The sequence below is a fragment of the Lissotriton helveticus genome, chromosome 9 (assembly GCF_964261635.1).
Source record: "Lissotriton helveticus chromosome 9, aLisHel1.1, whole genome shotgun sequence".
NCBI lineage: Eukaryota > Metazoa > Chordata > Amphibia > Caudata > Salamandridae > Lissotriton > Lissotriton helveticus.
Genome location: NC_136070.1, coordinates 631754664 through 631775071, shown reverse-complemented (window position 1 = coordinate 631775071; position 20408 = coordinate 631754664). Strand labels below are relative to the sequence as shown.

Genomic DNA, 20408 nt, shown 5'->3' with positions numbered 1-20408 from the left:
AATATTAAATAAAAAAAACACACCACAGGCAGGAAAAATGTATACACATGAGAAAAGAAGAAATAACTATAAACTAAAAAAATTGCCCAAAGTAGGACACAGGGTGCGTTTTGATAAGAAACTTGCACTAACAAGGACTACAAAAAGCATGTATTTGTAAGCACTTTCTACAGCTTGGAGTCGGCCTACAACGGTGTCTGTGGGTGATCTGCACAAACAGGTAGCTATATTTGGTAGCTAACACAATATTTAGATAACAGATTTTACAGCTACAAGAGAACCTCAATGAAAACATTTTCCAGAGAATGTGGGAATAAGAAGAGACCATAAGCAAAGGAGCCAGTGAAAGAGGGATGGAAGAAGAGGATGCAAGGTGCAAAGAAAAGGACCCAAGTCTAGCATCAATTCATTCACCATTTTCACCAGACTTCAATGTCATATGAAGGATGCACTAATGAATATGACGCCCATGTTTGAGTCCGCACACACAGGGCGGCAGAGGCCAGATGTAAGTGGCAGACTGTTTATCACAACAATACACAGCTCGCCTGTAATTAGCACCCGCTTGTATTGTGCGTTCTGCGAAGGGTGGGGAATGAATAAAACCCCAGACGTAATTACCACGCGCAGCATCTCCTGCGTAAACAAACGAGAGCGCGTTTATGTAAAAGACCATCATCGTACCTAGCTAGAACTGAGTTAATTATAGGTTTTTGAGATTCGCGTACAATTTAGGCAGGAACTGGCACATGTTGAAAAAGAACAGCAGAAAACAGAAATCAAAGCTGTAAAGCAGGATGAAGCGCGATTCCGTCGTTAAACTGCATTCCTGGGGTTGTGTGTATATATATATATATATATATATATATATATGTATGTGTGTGTATGTGTATATATATATATATATATATATATATATATATATATATATATATATATATATATACACACACACACACACAACCCCAGGAATGTGTATGTGTGTGTATATATATACATACATACATACATACACACACATACATACATACATACACATTTGAAAAAAGTGTTGATTTCTGCAGCTATCAAATTTCAAATAAAAGCGGAAACTGGAGTAACTACACACTGTGGATGGTGTAATGTGTGAATACATAAGAAGATATGTGAAAAGCAAGGCTGCGGTCCCCTGCAGAATGAGCTAACCTGCATATATCTTCAGAGGGAACAAGGGGCACTTACTCTGATGAGATGCGTTAGACCAAAGGCCCGAGAGGAACAGTCTATAAATATGGCAGCAGGTGACCCAGAATAAAACAAAGGACAGAGACAGAAGGCCAGATTACGGAAACCAGAGAGGTCACAAGGGCAGAGCAAAGCACGTGTTTCGTTCAACAGAGAGAGAGGCCGGACTTACCCTCTGAGAGGAGCCCTGTCGCACATGCCTCAATGTCCCAGCGTCACGTCTCCCTCTGAATACGACGACAGCCGGTAGCACTTCACACAAAGCGCGAGAGGCTGTGTTTTAATTCCAAGCCACTCATTTGATTACATGTTTGTGCTTGAAAGGTGGGGCTTAACTTCCCTTACACCATTTCTACCGGGTGAGCTAAGAATCTGGGGCGCATCTACGAACAGTGCAGCAGGTGCAGTGGCACCGGAGACCAGGAATGTTAGCTATCGGCCCCAATTAGGGCTATGTTACTACAAACTGTGCGGCACCGGAGCGGATGGGTGAGGGGGTGGGGGGTGTATTTTCACTGTTTGCAGGAGGGTCCGTTTATTTCTTGCTACGTCACTTCTGAAAATTCAACATTAGGATATTACACAAACGTCTAAAGTGCTGACATGACCTCGCATGGAGCTATGTGCTTAAGACCATTGAAAGCCTTAAACCCAAAAAAATGGTGCTATGAAAGAACACAGACCGTCATAAGACTAACGCTGTGATGACTTACTACCATATAACAAACATTACAAGTAATACGACGTTGTCACTCTAAGATGCCTTTTAACTCAGTACACTCCAAATCGAGCTAATGCTTGGAAACTTGTAATTTGAAAATAATTTAGAAACGTCATAAACCACACTACAGTCGAACCCATATGGAGACATAAACATCACCAACAAACAAACCATACATCTCAAGGCCAAAAAACCAAAGCACCATGAAGTAGACATTTGAGGCAAGCACCGATCTTTGCTTTCTATACTCAAAGCATATATGAGACAGAGAACTGGATGGGGAACCATTTGACGTACCCCTGATAAGCAAAATATTCCCTCATGCTTTACAATTTAAACAGTCCTACAAGGTGGAAACATACACCAAACAGCCAATAGCATGAGGTGAGAGAGCTATATATATATATCTCTGATCACAGCAACGCCCAGGGTAGTATATTTTAAATAATTGGCAACAACACTAGGTAATCGTAATAGATGCGCTGTCAAGCCAGACCTAAAGAAGCAAAATTGAGGAGTGTGGAAATATGTTTACATTCATAGCGCCACGTTTGTTGGTGTACGACAGCGGCTTCTCCGGTGTGGTTTATAACGCGCTTGGTTTAGGGAATGCCTCTTCAAACCCTTTCCAGGGGATGAATGCAGATCACAGGAGATGCACACATGATCCCACGGGGGCGGGTTGAATTGTGAAATGGGATGTGGTTGCTGACGCTAACCCCGCGGCCCAGTACTGCCTCCAGCCATCTTACACACCTCACTCCCACTGACAATAAACAAAGGGAGGATAGTGAGGCTGGGGTCTGTGTCAGGTCAAGTTCTGAAGATGCACTAGAGTGGATGATGGTAACGCTTCAAAACACAAACAAGCGTGGATGTGTGACAGTCAGGCTCAAAGGCACGGAGACAACACTGAAAAGGTCAGCAGTCCACAGAAGGGTTTCTTATACAACGGGCACACGCAGGGATCTGTGGTTGCCCCGTAGCGGGTGCGAGACAAGACTACCAAACCACACGTTTTCTGCATATACAGATAATAACACCAATGTCTGCACTTAGAGCATTGCGCACGCAATGGAAAAATAAAAACTACAATACAAAGTTAAAACCAGCCCTGCGCTACCATCAGCTTTTCGCCGGCCGTGGAGGAGTGGGAGGGCGGGGGCTGCCTGCGCATGCGCGCCACGCCTCAGTTTCGTTTTCAGGTCGGAGCGCGATCCCGGAGAAGAGAAGTGCCGCATGAAGTCCCGGGTCCCAGGAGGGGGCCCGGGTGAAGACCAGCGAGGAGACTGCGGGGCCCCCATGCCTATGGGGAGAGCTCCGCTTTTTGGGAGAGTGCCAGAGGACCTCGAGTGCTCTGCGGGGCTCCCTGAACAGATGGTGCGACGAGTCCGTCTCCGGTGAGTTAAAGGGAGGGGAGGGAGGGAGGGGCTGTGTGCCGTGTGCCTGTATGTGTGTGCCTGCGTGTGCATGCGCTCGCCTGTGTGTGTGTGTGTGTGTGTGCGTGCATGCAGAGGGGTGGGGGCTGCCTGTGTCTGTGTGTGAGCAAGTTACTCTGCGCATACGCGGCTCAGACGCGCGCTCACGCGGTCAAAACTGGAAAGGAAAAGCGCGTGTCAGATTGGTGTCCACATTCCTAAATACGGGCAGCATTAGGTCTGAAGCAGACACCTCAATGCTCACGCATTGAGAGTACGTCTGCTCGACCTAAAAAGTCTGGGGATAAACCCGCTGGACAAGCCAGCTCTAACAACATGGAACATTATAATTTATTATAATCTATCACAAAAGACGTTTTCATACTCTGCACATCCTAAATTCATATACTTCTAGGTGCTCTCGTGTGATAGTGAAACAAGCATTTGCAATGCAATAGGTCTCGCAGTTACGCGAGTTTAAGCTATTGGCATTGTAAATGACAATGTCTTATTTATGTGTTAAAAATGAAAACAAAAATAAAAGGCATTGTCATTTGCAATTCTAGTAGCTCAAACTCATGTAAATGCAAGACCTATTGCATTGCAAATGCTTCTATGCTAGTGTGACTGAAAATTTGTGGGTAAATGTATCTATCCCTTAAGCCTTAAGGGATAGATACATTTTCCCACAAATATGTTTGTACTCTTTCGGTGTAAGTATGCCTTAAGGCTTAAGGCATACTTACACCGAAAGAGTACTAACATATTTTGTGAAACTTAAAGCAGAAAATGTTTACTATTCAATGTATTCTAAAATACATATGTTTGAAGACTGACTGGCTAGGCAGCTCTTAAGCAACGTAGAGCAAATGTCCACCGCTGTAATGTTATTTTATACTGTGGCTATTTATATAGCGCCCATTCATTTGGCCTCGCAGCACTCCATTGCTCTTTGAATTTGTTTTACGGTAAGTGTTTAGTGTTACAGCACACGTTGTTCCGTCAATTTCCACTCTGCGATTCTGTTTTCATTTTTGTGTCAGCCTACGGAGGATGTGTTTCATCACACTGGATTCAAGTCCATCCAGAGCAGGCCAACACAAATAGGTGCTGCAAATTGGAGAACGAGTCCTCAGGCGCCATTTTATTTGAACTAGTGTTTACATCAAACAATACATCCTAAGTGCTTCATTTTAACTTCGGACTAATCATTTGCCTGGGGATTAGGGTGTTATGCCACTGAAATGGCAAACTAAACAGTATAAAATAGGCACGTGTAAAAAAGAAAATATGATTAATGAAAAGGCGGTTATTAATCTTGGATGCTAATGGGGCTTCATTGAGCATAGGATTTTAGTCGTTTAACTTGTGTGCACCAATTACATGCCCTGTAGCTAGCAGAGGTCCAAAGTTATGCAAAGTGTGTTGTGTTTTATGCTTTGAAAAGCAGATCACAAAAGGGGCCTTGGTGGGGTCAGGGAGTTAGGAAACAAGCATTGGCATAGCCAATCGGTCTCGCCTTTGGGAACCTTATAAGTGTTTAGTTATCCAGCACAATATCCTTGGTGCAACAACATCAACTGTTGCATGGCTAAACACTTATAAGGTCCCAAAGGCGAGACCTATTGGCTATGCCAATGCTGGTTGTTCTTCGGGCCTCAGTGACCGGAAGTAGCCCCTTGGGAGACAAGAACCTCTGTACTCGCACAATACAACAGGAAGAGAGAGAAGTAAGGATAGCACATGACACATTCATTTTTATCCAATATTATATAATATGATATAAACTCTGACCATAATTTAAATCACATACCTTATATCCTGACTACCTCACGACTTCTCCATGCCATCCACTGCACATACCAACATTATGCACCAAGTATACACATTTCAATATAGCCAGATAAGCTGTACGTTGTCAGCTTTCCTCCTGGTGATCAGGTCAATGGCAGCTAGAATTATGCCATCTCCTTGATTAGAACCCCCCAGGAGTGCATAACGGGGGGACGACTATGGAAATTATGCTTCCCACTCGCTAGCTACCCAACTGCAAGAAGGAGCAAAATCAAAGTAATGTGCTTCATCCATCCACCAATAGATTGGCTTCAAAACTCGCTCTTGGAACATATTTTAGATATGGTCTGATAAAAAATACAATCATTAGCGGCCATTTTGCAGAATCTACACACATTGCTCAAGTCACACTTTGGACCTTTGGCCCACGCCGACTCATATTTGTGTTATTGATGGATCTGCTAATGCAGGAAACAAACTTTCAAAAGCAGGTTGTTACATATGGAGAGGATGTGCCTCCAAGCAGATGAAGGGCCTATTTTGGCTACACCTAGTTGTGAAATAAAGAAGGCTGCAAATGAGAAGATGTATGATTGGGTGGTGCACTGATAATCCACCACCGATTGAGTGAAAAACGTTTAAAATGAGCTATACTGCACCGCCCATAAGGATGTGGAGCCTTCTTCCAAGTAGAGTCTGAAGGTACACGTGCGCCCACCCTGTCAGTGCATACACGGCTGCACTGATGGTATTCGTTCAGGGCACTTTCTAATTTGGCACTTATAAGTTGGTCTGAGGACTCCAATGACGGCGAGGGCAACTGGCGGTTGAAGAGGGTTTCAGGCACCTTTAAGATGTTGTGGAACAAGCAGAATGCAACTGTTGGCCATAATACGCTGCGTGGTGCTGGTATGCTGTCCCGCTGGCCTGTGCACGTGCAGCGCGAACTGGCACCTTGTGTGGGCCTATGAGAACAGGAGTGTAATTACTCAGTACCTTAGGCACTCTTGTAAATACAGCAATTAAATTATAGCACAGACTTAAAAATGGTTGAAAATATTAATGTGGCTTGAGACGCTTTTCAGTCCACATGACTACAGCTCTTACAATATATGGCGTGCAGCCAGCGCAAAATTACAGGCCCCCAAAATTGAGAGTCCTGATAAAGTTTGACTGATAATGTAGGTGGGCATTAAAGACTTGAATATGTTGTCTAATGCAGAAACAGAGATGCTTATACTGTGCTACACTCGACTTCCGGTGCTGGGGAGGGCGTGGGGTCGTGGGTGGGGAATGTTGAGGTTCCAGGCCAATTTCTTTTAATCACAAATTGATTATTTTCTTAGATAATCAATTAGTTTGTTTTAAGACTTGGCTTGCTTTTGTAACATGGATTTTTAAGTCGAGCCTATCCCATTCCGTAGGAATGGATAGGGGAGAATTTTAGTGGGCAAAATAGGTTCTCAAACCATCGGGAGGATTTAAGACAGTTCATGTGGACACAAGCACGCGCATTTCCCCACATCAAAGCCATCAGCCTCCCTCCCACAGGCTTCCCCGGCGTGCGCAGTGCGCGCTGGCCTCACTTCTCCTCCCCCCTAATTGCTTTCACTTTCACGGCCGCCAGGCCGTGAGCTACTTCAAAGGGTTCCGCTGCCCCGCCGCCTGCTTCACGGGCGCTTCTAAGGCCACCAGCCTGCCCAATACTTGGGTTTCATGGCCCGCTTTGGTTTTCTAAAAAAAAAAAAAACGCCCATTCACCGCCTGTTACAGCTCTACTTATATTATAGGAGTGTTTCCTTTTAATAGTATATTCTCCTCTTTCCGTGTGACATCAAAGAGGAAGCTGCGAGGTTTCATGGCCCGCTGTGGCTTTCTATAAAAGGCGCTCATTCACCGCCTGTTACAGCTCTACCAGCCTGCCCAATACTTGTTTTTTTGCAGTTTGTTTTGTGTTTTAGCAGTTTTGATATAGAGCAAATTGAACTCGAAGCTATTGGAATGCTTAACATGGCACCAGTTACATTACACAAGGACACATTCGCTTTTTTGTACGCACTGGAAGATAACGGGATTTGCCCAGAATCACAGGGTGTCAAGGCAAGCTGACGCCGAGATTAGAACCCAGATTCCCACACTCAGAAGTCCCAGCCCAGGCCGTGATGTCACATTCTCTCCCCGTGGCCGAAACTTCACAAGCCCGTGTGACATCAAAGAGGAAGCTGCGAGGTTTCATGGCCCGCTTCGCCTGTTACAGCTCTACTTATATTATAGGAGTGTTTCCTTTTAATAGTATATTCTCCTCTTTCCGCTTGTTTCACTCTTGATGTAATGCCCTAAATTGCTGCAGCAGCTTTTCCCCCGTCAGTTCCTTTCTTCCCCATTTGTTTCTGGCAGGTTGCTACTTCAACCCTCTGAAACACTTGTCTAAATGTGAACATGATGTGACCACCATGGCATCACTCAGCTCCACCACAGCACCACCACAGCATCACTCAGCGCCACCCCAGCATTACTCAGCACCACCACAGCACCACCACCACCACAGCACCACTCAGCGCCACCACAGCATCACTCAGCGCCACCCCAGCATCACTCAGCGCCACCCCAGCATCACTCAGCGCCACCCCAGCATCACTCAGCGCCACCCCAGCATCACTCAGCGCCACCCCAGCATCACTCAGCACCACCACAGCATCACTCAGCACCACCACAGCATCACTCAGCACCACCACAGCATCACTCAGCACCACCACAGCATCACTCAGCACCACCACAGCATCACTCAGCACCACCACATCACCACTCAGCACCACCACAGCACCACCACAGCATCACTCAGCACCACCACAGCACCACTAAGCACCACCCCAGCATCACTCAGCGCCACACCAGCATCACTCAGCACCACCACACAGCACCACTCAGCCCCACCACACAGCACCACCACAGCATCACTCAGCCCCACCCCAGCATCACTCAGCCCCACTACAGCACCACTCAACACCACTACATTATGAATCAGCACCACCACATTATCACTCAGCACCACCACTCAGCACCACCACAGTATCACTCAGCACCACCACAGCACCACTCAGCACCACCACAGCATCACTCAGCACCACCACAGAACCACTCAGCACCACCACAGAACCACTCAGCACCACCACAGCATCACTCAGCACCACTAAGCACCACCCCAGCATCACTCAGCGCCACACCAGCATCACTCAGCACCACCACACAGCACCACTCAGCACCACCACAGCATCAATCAGCCCCACCCCAGCATCACTCAGCACCACTACAGCACCACTCAGCACCACCACATTATGAATCAGCACCACCACATTATCATTCAGCACCACCACAGCACCACTCAGCACCACCACAGTATCACTCAGCACCACCACAGCACCACCACTCAGCACCACCACAGCACCACTCAGCATCACTCAGCACCACTAAGCACCACCCCAGCATCACTCAGCGCTACACCAGCATCACTCAGCACCACCACAGCATCACTCAGCCCCACCCCAGCATCACTCAGCCCCACCCCAGCATCACTCAGCACCACTACATTATGAATCAGCACCACCACATTATCACTCAGCACCACCACAGCACCACTCAGCACCACCACAGCACCACTCAGCACCACCACAGCACCACTCAGCACCACTCAGCACCACCACAGCATCACTCGGCATCACTCAGCACCACCACAGCACCACTCAGCGCAACCCCAGCATCACTCAGCACCACCACAGCATCACTCAGCGCCACCACAACATCACTCAGCGCCATCACAGCATCAATCTGTGCAACCATTCAACAACAACTGGTTCAAATATATTCTCTCAATGTTTCAAGCTTTATTACAAATGTTACAAAAAGATGTTAATATTTCACTTCTGTTCTTGGATTTTCATCACAATAAAATACACTGAACATAATCTTCACAAAAGTTATTTACAAAAGTTTAAGCTATTGCCATTATAAATTACAATCACTTTTATTTAAGTATTAATTATTTTAAAAAAATAAAAGCCATTGTTATTTGTAATATCAATACATCTAAGTCACGTAAATACAAAACATGTTGCATTACAAATGATATAGGTGTCACATTTGCAAAAGTTATAACTATTGGCATTTTAAATGACAAAGCTATTAATTTAGCTATTTTCAAAAACAAAAAATAAATAAAAAAATTGTCATTTACAAGACCAATAGCTCAAACTTTCATAATGCGAGATCGATTGCATTGCAAATGCTTGTTTAACAACCAGTTCATTTTGTAATAAAAAAGATTTAGGTTTGACATTTTAAAGGAGTTTTTTGGAACAAAATTAGCCTGTGGATAGAATTGTTTGCCAAAAATGTACCCGATTTGCCTTTGGGCAGTTTAATTTGTTGAGCTCTGCCTCGTTATTCGGTGGCATTTTGCAAAAAGCAATCCCCTCTTCCAGTCCCGAACTTTAGTTAAAATAAGTTTTGTTTTAACTAATTTTAACAAAAATCTGCACCATTACCAATATACTTGTTTCCATGGTTCTCGTGATCTCCACGGAAATCCCAAGGCGGGTGTAAGGGGTATCATTTTGTGTTCCACCACTGCCTATATTTGTTCTAGGTCTTGCGCCTTTAGTCGTACAGTTATAATGAAATGTGCAAAACCACAAGTACCAAACTGCTAAGAAAATACTTAAACCTCGATGAGCTACTGAGCTTGACAGGAGGGCTGTGTGGCCTTCATCTGTTATGTTTGTAGCCCACGGATCTACCCAGATCAACCACTGAGACCTCCGCCCCCACGACCACCATCCGCACCGACCGCCTGCTCTACTGGACCAACATCAACGACGATGACACCATCAAGATCATGAACACCATCCACTCCGGATATCCGTCAGATCCATGCCCACACCACATCTTCAACAAAGCCAGCACATCCATCGCACCCCATCTCCGGAAAGTCATCAACACCTCCTTCGAGACAGCAACCTTTCCTGAGAGCTGGAAGCACGCCGAGATCAACGCCTTACTCAAGAAACCCAAGGCGGACCCAAAGGACCTCAAGAACTTCCGGCCCATCTCCCTGCTCCCGTTCCGGGCAAAGGTCATCGAGAAGACCGTCGACAAACAACTGACCCGCTACCTCGAGAAGAACAACATCCTGGACCCTTTCCAGTCCGGGTTCCGCAGCAACCACAGCACCGAGACTGCCCTCATCGCTGCCACCGATGACATCAAGTCCCTGCTGGACAATGGAGAAACGGCGGCCCTCATCCTCCTGGACCTGTCAGCCGCCTTCGACACGGTCTATCACCACACACTACGAACACGCCTCCACAACGCTGGGATCCAAGAGAAGGCCCTGGACTGGACCACCTCCTTCCTCTCTGGCAGAACACAGAGCGTCCGCCTTCCCCCCTTCCGCTACGAAGCCACCAAGATCATCTGCGGCGTACCCCAGGGCTCATCCCTCAGCCTAACCCTGTTTAACATCTACATGGCACCGCTCGCCCACGTCGCCACGACCTCAACATCCTCACCTACGCCGATGACATCCAGCTGATACTCTCCCTCACCAAGGACCCCCACACCGCCAAAACCAACCTTCACGACTGAAGCTGAACTCTGACAAGACGGAGATCCTCATCCTCGGATCCAACCCTTCGGCCTGGGACGACTACTGGTGGCCGACCGCACTGGGAACAGCTCCAACACCCACCAACCACGCACGCAACCTAGGGGTCATCCTCGACTCCACCCTCTCCATGACTAAACAGGTCAACGCCGTCTCCTCCTCCTGTTTCAACACCCTCCACATGCTCCGTAGGATCTACAAGTGGATCACCACTGAAACGAGAAGAACAGTTACCCAGGCCCTTGTCAGCAGCAGGTTGGACTATGGAAACGCCCTTTACGCAGGAGCCTCGGCCAAACTCCTGAGACGGCTTCAACGCATCCAGAACGCCTCTGCACGCCTGATCCTCGACATCCCTCGCGGCAGCCACATCACACCCCACCTGAGAGACCTGCACTGGCTCCCCGTCAACAAGAGTATAACCTTCAAGCTCCTCACCCACGCACACAAGGCACTCCACAACACCGGACCAACGTACTTCAACAGACGACTCAGCTTCTACACCCCCAGCCTCCAGCTCCGCTCCGCCGACCTCGCTACAGTCCCCGCTTCTGAACAGTGACATCAGGCGGCAGATCGTTCTCCCACCTCGCCGCCAAGACCTGGAACACCCTCCCCATCCACCTACGGCAGACCCAAGACCTGCTGACCTTCAGAAAACTCCTCAAGACCTGGCTTTTCGAGCAGTAGCAGCATTCCCCACCCCAGCGCCTTGAGACCCTCACGGGTGAGTAGTGCGCTTTACAAATGATATGATTGATTGATTGAATTCAATGCAGTAGACCTTAAGAAATGCGCTTCAAATCAAAGTGTCACTTGAAGCTTCTACATCCAAGTTCTTGACGTCGTGTTTTGCAAGCGAGCCACATGTCCTCGTAAATAACAGTACTGACAAAGAAACCATCACCGCATGCCCTGTCCCCTCGCCTGCCCGTGTTGGGGGGCATTCGCCACACATGGGAGCTATTGCTATTCCACTGTATTAAAGACAAAGCATAAAAAGCCGCTTCCAGGGCAGCGTTGATTGGCGGCTGTGGTGACTAACCACATTAAGCCAGAAGTGCTACAATAGGAGCTAAGCACCCCGGGCGCTGCTTATGTGCATAGGGCGCCACGCTGCCCCGGGCACCGCGTGCAAAGCGCGCAACCTGTAGAAAAGAGACCTCATTTGAATGCTTACCCAGGAGGAAAGGAGCTCTTCCAAAGCATTATACAGACTTCATGTTTTGAATGTTTGCAAGCAGTAGGGGCCTATTCTCTGCGTGCCCAGGCATACCTATACTAAACTACTAATTGTGTCTTAACTCTTCGACCTATATGAGAGTCCACTCGGGCTTTAATGGTGTTGAAATGACAGTAACACCGATTAAATACCCACAGATCCTGGATAGATTAAAGATCGGATTAGGGACTAATGACGGTGAACATCACCACCCGTCCTATCAACGCAGCAGCGTCACCGCTGACTCCCTCTTGTAGGAACTATGCCCTCGAATGAAAGGGGGCAATCAATAGCAATACGGTTAAATGATGCAGTTAATGAGGCGTTGAGGGTAGGAGGCAGGGCGCAAGCCCCACTGCTAGATGGGACATATACGGGCGGTATCCTGAGGTGCGTGCAAACTCCCAGGGGGGGGCAGCTTTCACCATTTTCATGGTAACAGTGAGTGGTCCCTGGGAGGGAGGCGCAGTACCCTCCCCCCTCCGCGCACCTGGCCAACGGAAAATGGTGGATAAGTAACTGGCGGGTGTGTGCTGTGTTTTATTAATATCCCTACCACAAACAGGATCCAGCCAGGAAGCATGCCGGCCATCTGCCGCCATTCCGCCCTCATCTGCTCGCCACAATTACAACATTTACAAGCGACAGTGAGGAGACAGCGGGCCGTGCCCCGAACAGGCGAGCAAAGACGGCTTGCTCCTTCAGCGCACATGTGCCCATTTATGACTATATGTTAAACAGAATGTACTGTTTTAATTGTCTCTGCCACAGGATGAGGCATAGGGGCCAGAGCTGCTAACGTAGGAGCGGACGTTTGAGTCTCTGATTCGAGGCAAATCACTAAATCTCCCTAACAATACCAATTACGCGCGCGGGACTCGTGCTAAAGAAGGAGGCAGCAGGGGGAGGGAAGACAGGAGGGGGTCTACGTCTGGTTCCCTTGCGGGAGTGAGCAGAGGCACCATATGTTTGCAAGTTAATTACAAACATATGGTGTCAAGCTCGTTCCTGCAAGCGTATCGATGGCTAAAGGTCTTTCTCCTAATCAGCGCATGCGCACTGCTAGGCGAGACCTAAAAAAGGAGACAAGGTACAATAAAACAATTGCACTGTCAACCACGAAGGTACTGTTCACAAACAAAAGAGAGGCCAAAGTAAGAGGGACAATATTGCAAAATAATAGCTCAATGAGCATGAGTGTGAATCTTACAAGTTATTTCTTGTTACCCTCACATACCCCTATTGAGGTCATGCTACATCATGGGGCACTGCTCCTCATCCGGCCGGTGCTGCAATGCCCTACAGACCCCATGAAGGGTCAGTTTGGCAGAGATTTTTTTTTATTTTGCTCTATGATAAAAAAGGTGTGTGCGCGCGAGTGTGTAGTGGGTGTGTAGGGTGGTCAAAAGTAGGAGAATAAAGAATAAACAGGTCTAGGAAGACAAAAAAGCTATTTTAATGTGGAGTCTCTCCTGACAGGATTAAAGAACCCCCCCCAAAAAGCTTAAAGCTACTGGTGGGGCGTAATGTGCACTAGTAGTATTGACTGCGAAAAAATATGATTAGATCAACATATTTCAAGCCTTTTTTGGTCCCTAACGGATCCACAGCGCTCCATTAGGGCATGGACAAAAGTGTATGGCGAGCCCACTTAAAGCAGAACTGCTCCCTTCACCCCAAACACAAGTGTATTATTTGGTGCGTGGGGGGGGGGGGGAGGTAAGTATCTACCTTGAACCACTAAAGTAACTAATTAAACTGAGCTAAAAAACCCTGGTAGCTATGGCACAGAACAGAAATGGAGCAAAATAAACTGCTGCTTAAGTGCAGCTACATTTTTATGCCGCTATAATCCCGTTTTTGAGCCACCACATTTGCTAATCTATTCCTCAATATCCTACATTCAATGTAGTTTTTTCTTTCATAACAGATTTTATTAGCATACATTCAATTACTGAATTGTCCGTTGTATTACATCGTATCGTTCTTTTTTTTTAAATAATTTTATTTTTCAGTTTACACAACATAAACAAGAACACCCAACTGGCATCATATCAGTATATGTAAACAGATCGACGACCTCATTATCGGCACTTAGGTATTACATCGTTCTTTGTACATATGTAAACGTATTATCAGATCGTATGCTTGTAATAATATAACTTTACAACAAAACAACTCCAATGCATTAGTACGAGTCAGTTACATACGCAGTAGCTAGGTACGGAACACATTCAATGTAGTTTACGTGTTTAATCCACGCCCCTTAATTACTGCCAAGCTCCCATTTTTTTGTGCATATTTTTTATAGCGCGAACTCGACCCGAAGGTATTGGACCACTCTACATGAGCACCTTATTTACACTGCACTTTCAAGCACAGGGAGATTAAGTGATTTGCCCAGAATCACAGGATGTGGACGCGACCCCGAGGCTCGAACCCTGGTTTCCAGCACCTGAACTTTCCCACTCATTGGTCTGTGAACATCCCACTTAAGGTCTTTCGTGTGGGTGAGAGTTCAGAGTCCCATTTCAGGGTAGTAATCCTAGAATACAACAAACTCCTTTTCTCGCCCTCCCAAATATATACAACCGTCACAACTCTGTGAAGGAAAAGGAGCCATCCCTGGAATGAACTTCTTGGCGCACGCTGGGACGACTATGCGAACACTACTTACCCAGCGTAGTACTCACTGCTCATCCACATGGCCATCAATTTGACAGAAATAGTTCGACACGATCAATCCACAACAGTGACAAAGTTCGGGGTAGAATAAACCACAATCCAATGTAAATAGTAAAGCAAAAGAACCAAAATATCACCCTAAGGTAAATGCTAAGAACCAACCGACAGCCAACAAGCTCTTCTTTTGAAAAAACGTCCAAATCAAGCTCCACCCACATAATGACACCTATGCTTTTTTCTTAAATGTGTCGTTAGAGCTTTAATTAAAAAAGCTGAAGTGATAACACATTAAAGTTGAGATTTTGAAAGGTACCATGATGCGCCTGAACAGCAAATAAACCTATTCATTTTCTCTGAAATACCTGAAAAATGCGGGGCCTGATCCTAAGATGGACGCAAACTGTGCACATTATTTGTTTGAACTACGCCTGCTGTAGATTGTCCTCCTTCCGTTTCCACAAAGTTGAAAGGTCAACACAACGTAGGTGCATCAACACCCGGCACGAGAGGAGTCCACTTCAACGCTATCATGGGCTCCTCCAAGAAGCACCGCAAGGATGGCGAAGAACGACACCGCGAACACAAGAAACATAAACACCGGGACAAGGAGCGCGGGGCCCGTAAGCGTTCCCGGGAGCGAGGTGGTCGCGACCGAAAGACTAGCCGAGGGGCTTCTACTGCCGTTGAGGGGGGCCCGCCAGTGTCCGCTGTCACTACCCCCGTGAGCGCCAGTCGGAGGTTAAAGAGGGAAAAGCCTGACCCGGGATACGAGCAGCAACAGCAGGGTGAGAATGATTAGGTGTCTCAGTCTTAATGAGTGTGGAATGTATCTTCCTTACACATATTTAGCGAGGTCGTTTTGGCTGATGTTCCCCCTGGGAGAAGGTTGCAGGAGCAGCACTAGAGCGATACGAAACGACCGAAATTCCATGTGTGTATGAATAGCTGGCACTGAATCCTTTATAAGTTGATTTATAGTTGGTGTTGAGCGGTACCGGGTATGTGTATTCGAAGCGACGTTCAGCTAGTTGCTAATAAGTCATTGAGAGTTTAAATGCCACGTACACTTTCTCATTGAACTTGTAGCATGTGAGATGATAATAAGCCTGTAATGAAGTGTGTATCGCGTCCAGTCTGCCTCTGAGCTTTCAAGTGAATGAGACCTGCGTCTGTTTTCGTGATTGTATAGCAGGTGCGCTTGACGAACACTGAAGTGAATCTTTGAGGGTCTGTACAATATGTTACTGACTTACGAGTGTGTTGAGGTGTACGGCAACCGTATACAAAGCCTCTGAAATTGTATAGTCTGCGAAAGGTTGGCACATTCCCTGCGTGAGTACGGACGATATCCAACTCTTTATGTAATGAGTGTTTGTAGAGCGCACATCTCACCCAAGAGGGTATCCAGGCGGTAGAAAGAAGGGACTGTGTCGGGTTTAACAGGTGCCTAATGCAAATCATATTCTGTACACCTTAAAACGCCTATGTCATCCTGCCCCTACCCACAACTGTATTCATCCTCATGCCTCTTAATAGTGTCATTCGTTTTTCTAGCCTGCGTTGTTGTTGATTTATTATTTTTGCACATGTATTCCTTTGCTGTCCCATGTATACTAGCTGATTATTGAAAAGCGTGATATAACCCTATGGTTCACTAGAGGTACATTATAAGTAAATAAACCTGTGATACGTTGCATCTCACCTTCAGCGTGGTGGAGGTCAGCTGCTGAGGCTATATTACTACATTCAGCAAGATATTTTTGAAGTCTGAGTCGGTGTATAATGCCAGTTAATTGAATCTGAACATGTGAAGGCGTTGTAGCCCTTGTACAGCCTTGTACTTACAGGTCTTTTCAGTATGTAATTTGTACTTGTGGTATTTGGCCTTCTAAAGATCTCATTTGTTATTGACAACCCTGGCCCTGAACCGTTGTGGTTTAGAAAAATCACATAATTAGTAACGAGCCTTCATTATGTTCCTTTAACCATGGGCATCTTTATAGTGAACCCGCTAGCATTAGTGCATGCATACTGCGGAAATGCTAACAAAATCGCCAAGTTTTAATTTTGTATTTCACAAAACGTCAGCTAGTTGTTTCTGAGCACATAATGAAAGGGTGGGCGTTGTCCGCCATTGATTCAAATGGTTGTTATCCTTCAGTGGCAGTAGTGTAGCATATTCACAATATCTTTAGGCAGTTTAGGTTACAAAGCGGCGAGTGGCCGTCATGTTTGACCTTATTTAGAGAGGAGATTTTATGTGAATGCTTTTTTTGGAAGGGGGACCTTTTTTTAAAGTGGAAGAGAATGGGTTTGAGTTTATTATTTTGCACCTATTCAGTCTTGGTCAGTGGAAGATGGATTGAGAAGAAGGGGACTCCTACTTAGCACAGTAAACCTGCTAGCTAGTAGGGAGAATTACACAAGGGGTGAAGACTGGTAAGGTACAGGTATTGGATTCAATTGGAGTACAACATTTCAGGCTACTATTTCACATAAAAAACATAAGTCTCCCCAAGAGGACATATTGATTATAGCTGGAGAGCTTAACCAAGTATTAGACCACGCCATAGACAGACACCCGCAAAGAGTCAGCCACCGCTCTCAGGGGCAGAACACCCTCAAGAATCTCTGCGCCAAGCTCCAATTTAGGGACCCCTGGAGACTCCAACACCCAGATGCTAGGGATTACACCTTCTACTCTCACCCACACAACTCATACAGCAGGATCAACTACATCCTTATCTCAGCCTCACACACACACCTTATAGAACACACAGAGATTTCCCCAAGAACAATATCAGACCACTCACACATCAGCCTAACGCTTAATGGACGACACAACGAACACACAAGTCGCATGTGGAGATTCAACAGCGACATCCTTAAAAATCTGGCTAATGTAGCAGAGATAGAGGAGGCCATAAAAGAGTACTTAGAGTTCAACGATAACCCTGACACAGATAAAGGTACACACTGGGATGCCATGAAGGCCACAGTCAGTGGTAAAATGCTTAGCATCAAATCTAGAATGAACAAAGACAGAAATAAAAAAGTATTAGAGCTCGAGGTGAACATTAAGGAACTGGAAATGCGCCACAGCAGACAAGAACACCCTCACAGAGCTAACCAGAAAGAAATACAAACTCAACAAAATTGTAAACAAAAGGGCAGGCATGTGGATAAAAAAGTATAAGGCAATAAACCTTTGCGCAGCGAACAGAGCAGGGAAAGCGCTAGCCTCATATCTAAAGAGCAAACCGAGGCAACACACTATTGCGGCAATAACAGACACAAATAAGACCTCCCAAACATCAAACAAGGGAATCCTCAGAGTCTTTAAAAACTTTTATGAATGCCTCTACAGGGAGGACAAAGACCTTAAAACTGATGGGGGTGCTAGCGTCCTAGATAAACTAAACCTACCCAAACTGACGGAAGTACAAAGAACATCACTAGAGCAAGATATAACTGAGGCAGAAATAGAGAAAGCAGTGGCAGCCCTTAGGGACAACAAAGCACCTGGGCCGGACGGATACACGGCAGGATTCTATAAGCACTTCCTCCGCTTTATCAAGCCCACAATGAGAGAGGCCTTGACACATTGTATCAAACAGGGGAAAATGACAAACTCGATGGCGGAAGCCAACATAATAGTCCTCCCAAAAGAGGGCAAAGACCCACAACACCCGCAAAACTACTGACCCATCTCCCTGATTAACGTAGACTGCAAGATCTATGCAAAGGTCCTAGAAGCGAGACTGAACGTGCAGCTTCCAAACCTAATCCATAACTCACAGGTGGGCTTTCTCAAAAACAGGTTGTCCCAGGACAACACAAGACTCCTATGTCACCTAATAAACCATACCTCTAACAATACAAAACCAGCAGTCATGATCGCACTCGACGCCGAAAAGGCGTTTGATAGTGTCGTGGCCCTTTCTTGACCAGTGCATGCAAAAGTTCGGGCTAGGGGAAAACTATAGAAGAATGGTGATGGCGCTCTATAATGAACCGAAAGCCCGCGTGGTAGTTAACGGGGGCACCTCTGACCCCCTTAACCTGGGAAGAGGAACCAGAGAAGGCTGCCCACTTTCCCCAGCACTCTTCCTACTTTCACTGGAACCACTGCTGACCATGATTAGGAATAACACTGAGATAAAAGGAATCCCATTCATGGGTAACACGGTTAAGCTAGCGGCATACGCAGATGATATACTCATCAGTACAGAGGACCCGGTACCCTCGATAGCAGCCCTAATGACCACCATTGATGAATACGAACAGGTATCGGCTATAAACTCAACAGGGACAAATCTGAATGCAAATCACTGAATGTGCATACAACGAGGGCGGTACTAGGGGACTCAGGGCTGACCTGGCAGAAAAGCTTCCTGAAATATCTTGGCATCTACATCGGCAGGGATCTCAAATCAACACTCGACTACAACGAGAAAATAATACTAAACAAACTAAAAGAGAAACTAGACTCATGGTCACCAAAGTTTGTCAGCTGGTGGGGCAGGGTAGAAACAATAAAAATGATGCTAACCCCCATGGTTAACTATCTGCTTAGTATGCTCCCACTCATAACTACGGAGGACTTCCATAAAAAGTTGGATATCATGACAAATAAATTCCTATGGAGAGACAAGAAACCCCGGATAAGCCTACAGAAACTAAAGCTAAGCAAAACCTTAGGGGGACTCAACCTCACCAACTTCAAAACATTCCAGACAGCATGTCTAGCCAACCAAGGGATATACTGGCTCTCACCAGAGCAGGAATACACGCCGGTATGGCTGGCGATAGAAAGAGAAATTCTAAAAGGTCTCGACCCCCTAGCCCTACGCACAGCCAATAAACACCCTGAGGCCAACAACACCATACTCAAAAACACAAAGAACGCTCTCCTCAAAGTCGACAAAAGAATGGAGAAGAGCATTAGGAACACAAGATGGGAATCTATTTGGGACAACACTAAAATAAAATACAAAGATAAGACACTTAGTATTAACACGTGGGTTGAACGGGGCATCTCCACCCCCAACCAGCTAGAGAGGCTCAATACCCCGCTTACGTTTGACTGCCTAAGACAAACACACAACCTACCTGATATAGAATTCTACAGCTTCCTAAGAATAAGGGCGAGCTTCCTAAGAATAAGGGCGGCCATCACAAGAGCAAACCTAAACAAAGATCCCCCATCAATCCTCCAATACATGGCGAACTTAAACAAAATCGGCCACCAGACATCGCACCTATACAAACTCCTGAGCCCAAAGACAACAAGACTAAACGCCAAAATTATAGAGAATTGGGAAGCCCACCAAGGTAGACAATTCAGTGAGAAGGAAAAGATGCACCTCTGGAAATCAGCAGCCAAAAACAGTCACCCCAATCCTAGCACAAACTAAATACTGGCTCTTTCACAGATCCTACTGGACGCCAGTCCCCCTGGCGGCCGTCGGGCTCCAGAATAGCGATCTGTGTTGAAACTGCCATAAGGAAAAGGGAGACTTAGCGCACCTTATATTGTATTGCCCTAAAGTCAAGACGTTCTGGGGTAGTGTACGGGAGTTCATACATAACGTAACCGGATACTCGCCACAACCAGACTTCCTAGGTATAGTCACCGCCTTCATGACTCCAAAAATCGATAGCCAACTGATCGACCTCCTGCTC

The 20408-nt window shown here is 46.3% G+C and overlaps 1 protein-coding gene across 1 annotated transcript in view; it reads left to right on the top strand.

The window, feature by feature from the left end:
• Positions 1 to 15168: 15168 nt before the first annotated feature.
• SART1 (spliceosome associated factor 1, recruiter of U4/U6.U5 tri-snRNP) overlaps positions 15169 to 20408 on the top strand; it is a 414579-nt gene continuing 409339 nt past the window's right edge. The window contains exon 1 of the mRNA XM_078660694.1: positions 15169 to 15508. Coding sequence (XP_078516820.1) covers positions 15253 to 15508 — 256 coding nt within the window. The 5' untranslated portion in view covers positions 15169 to 15252. The remainder of the gene's footprint in view (positions 15509 to 20408) is intronic.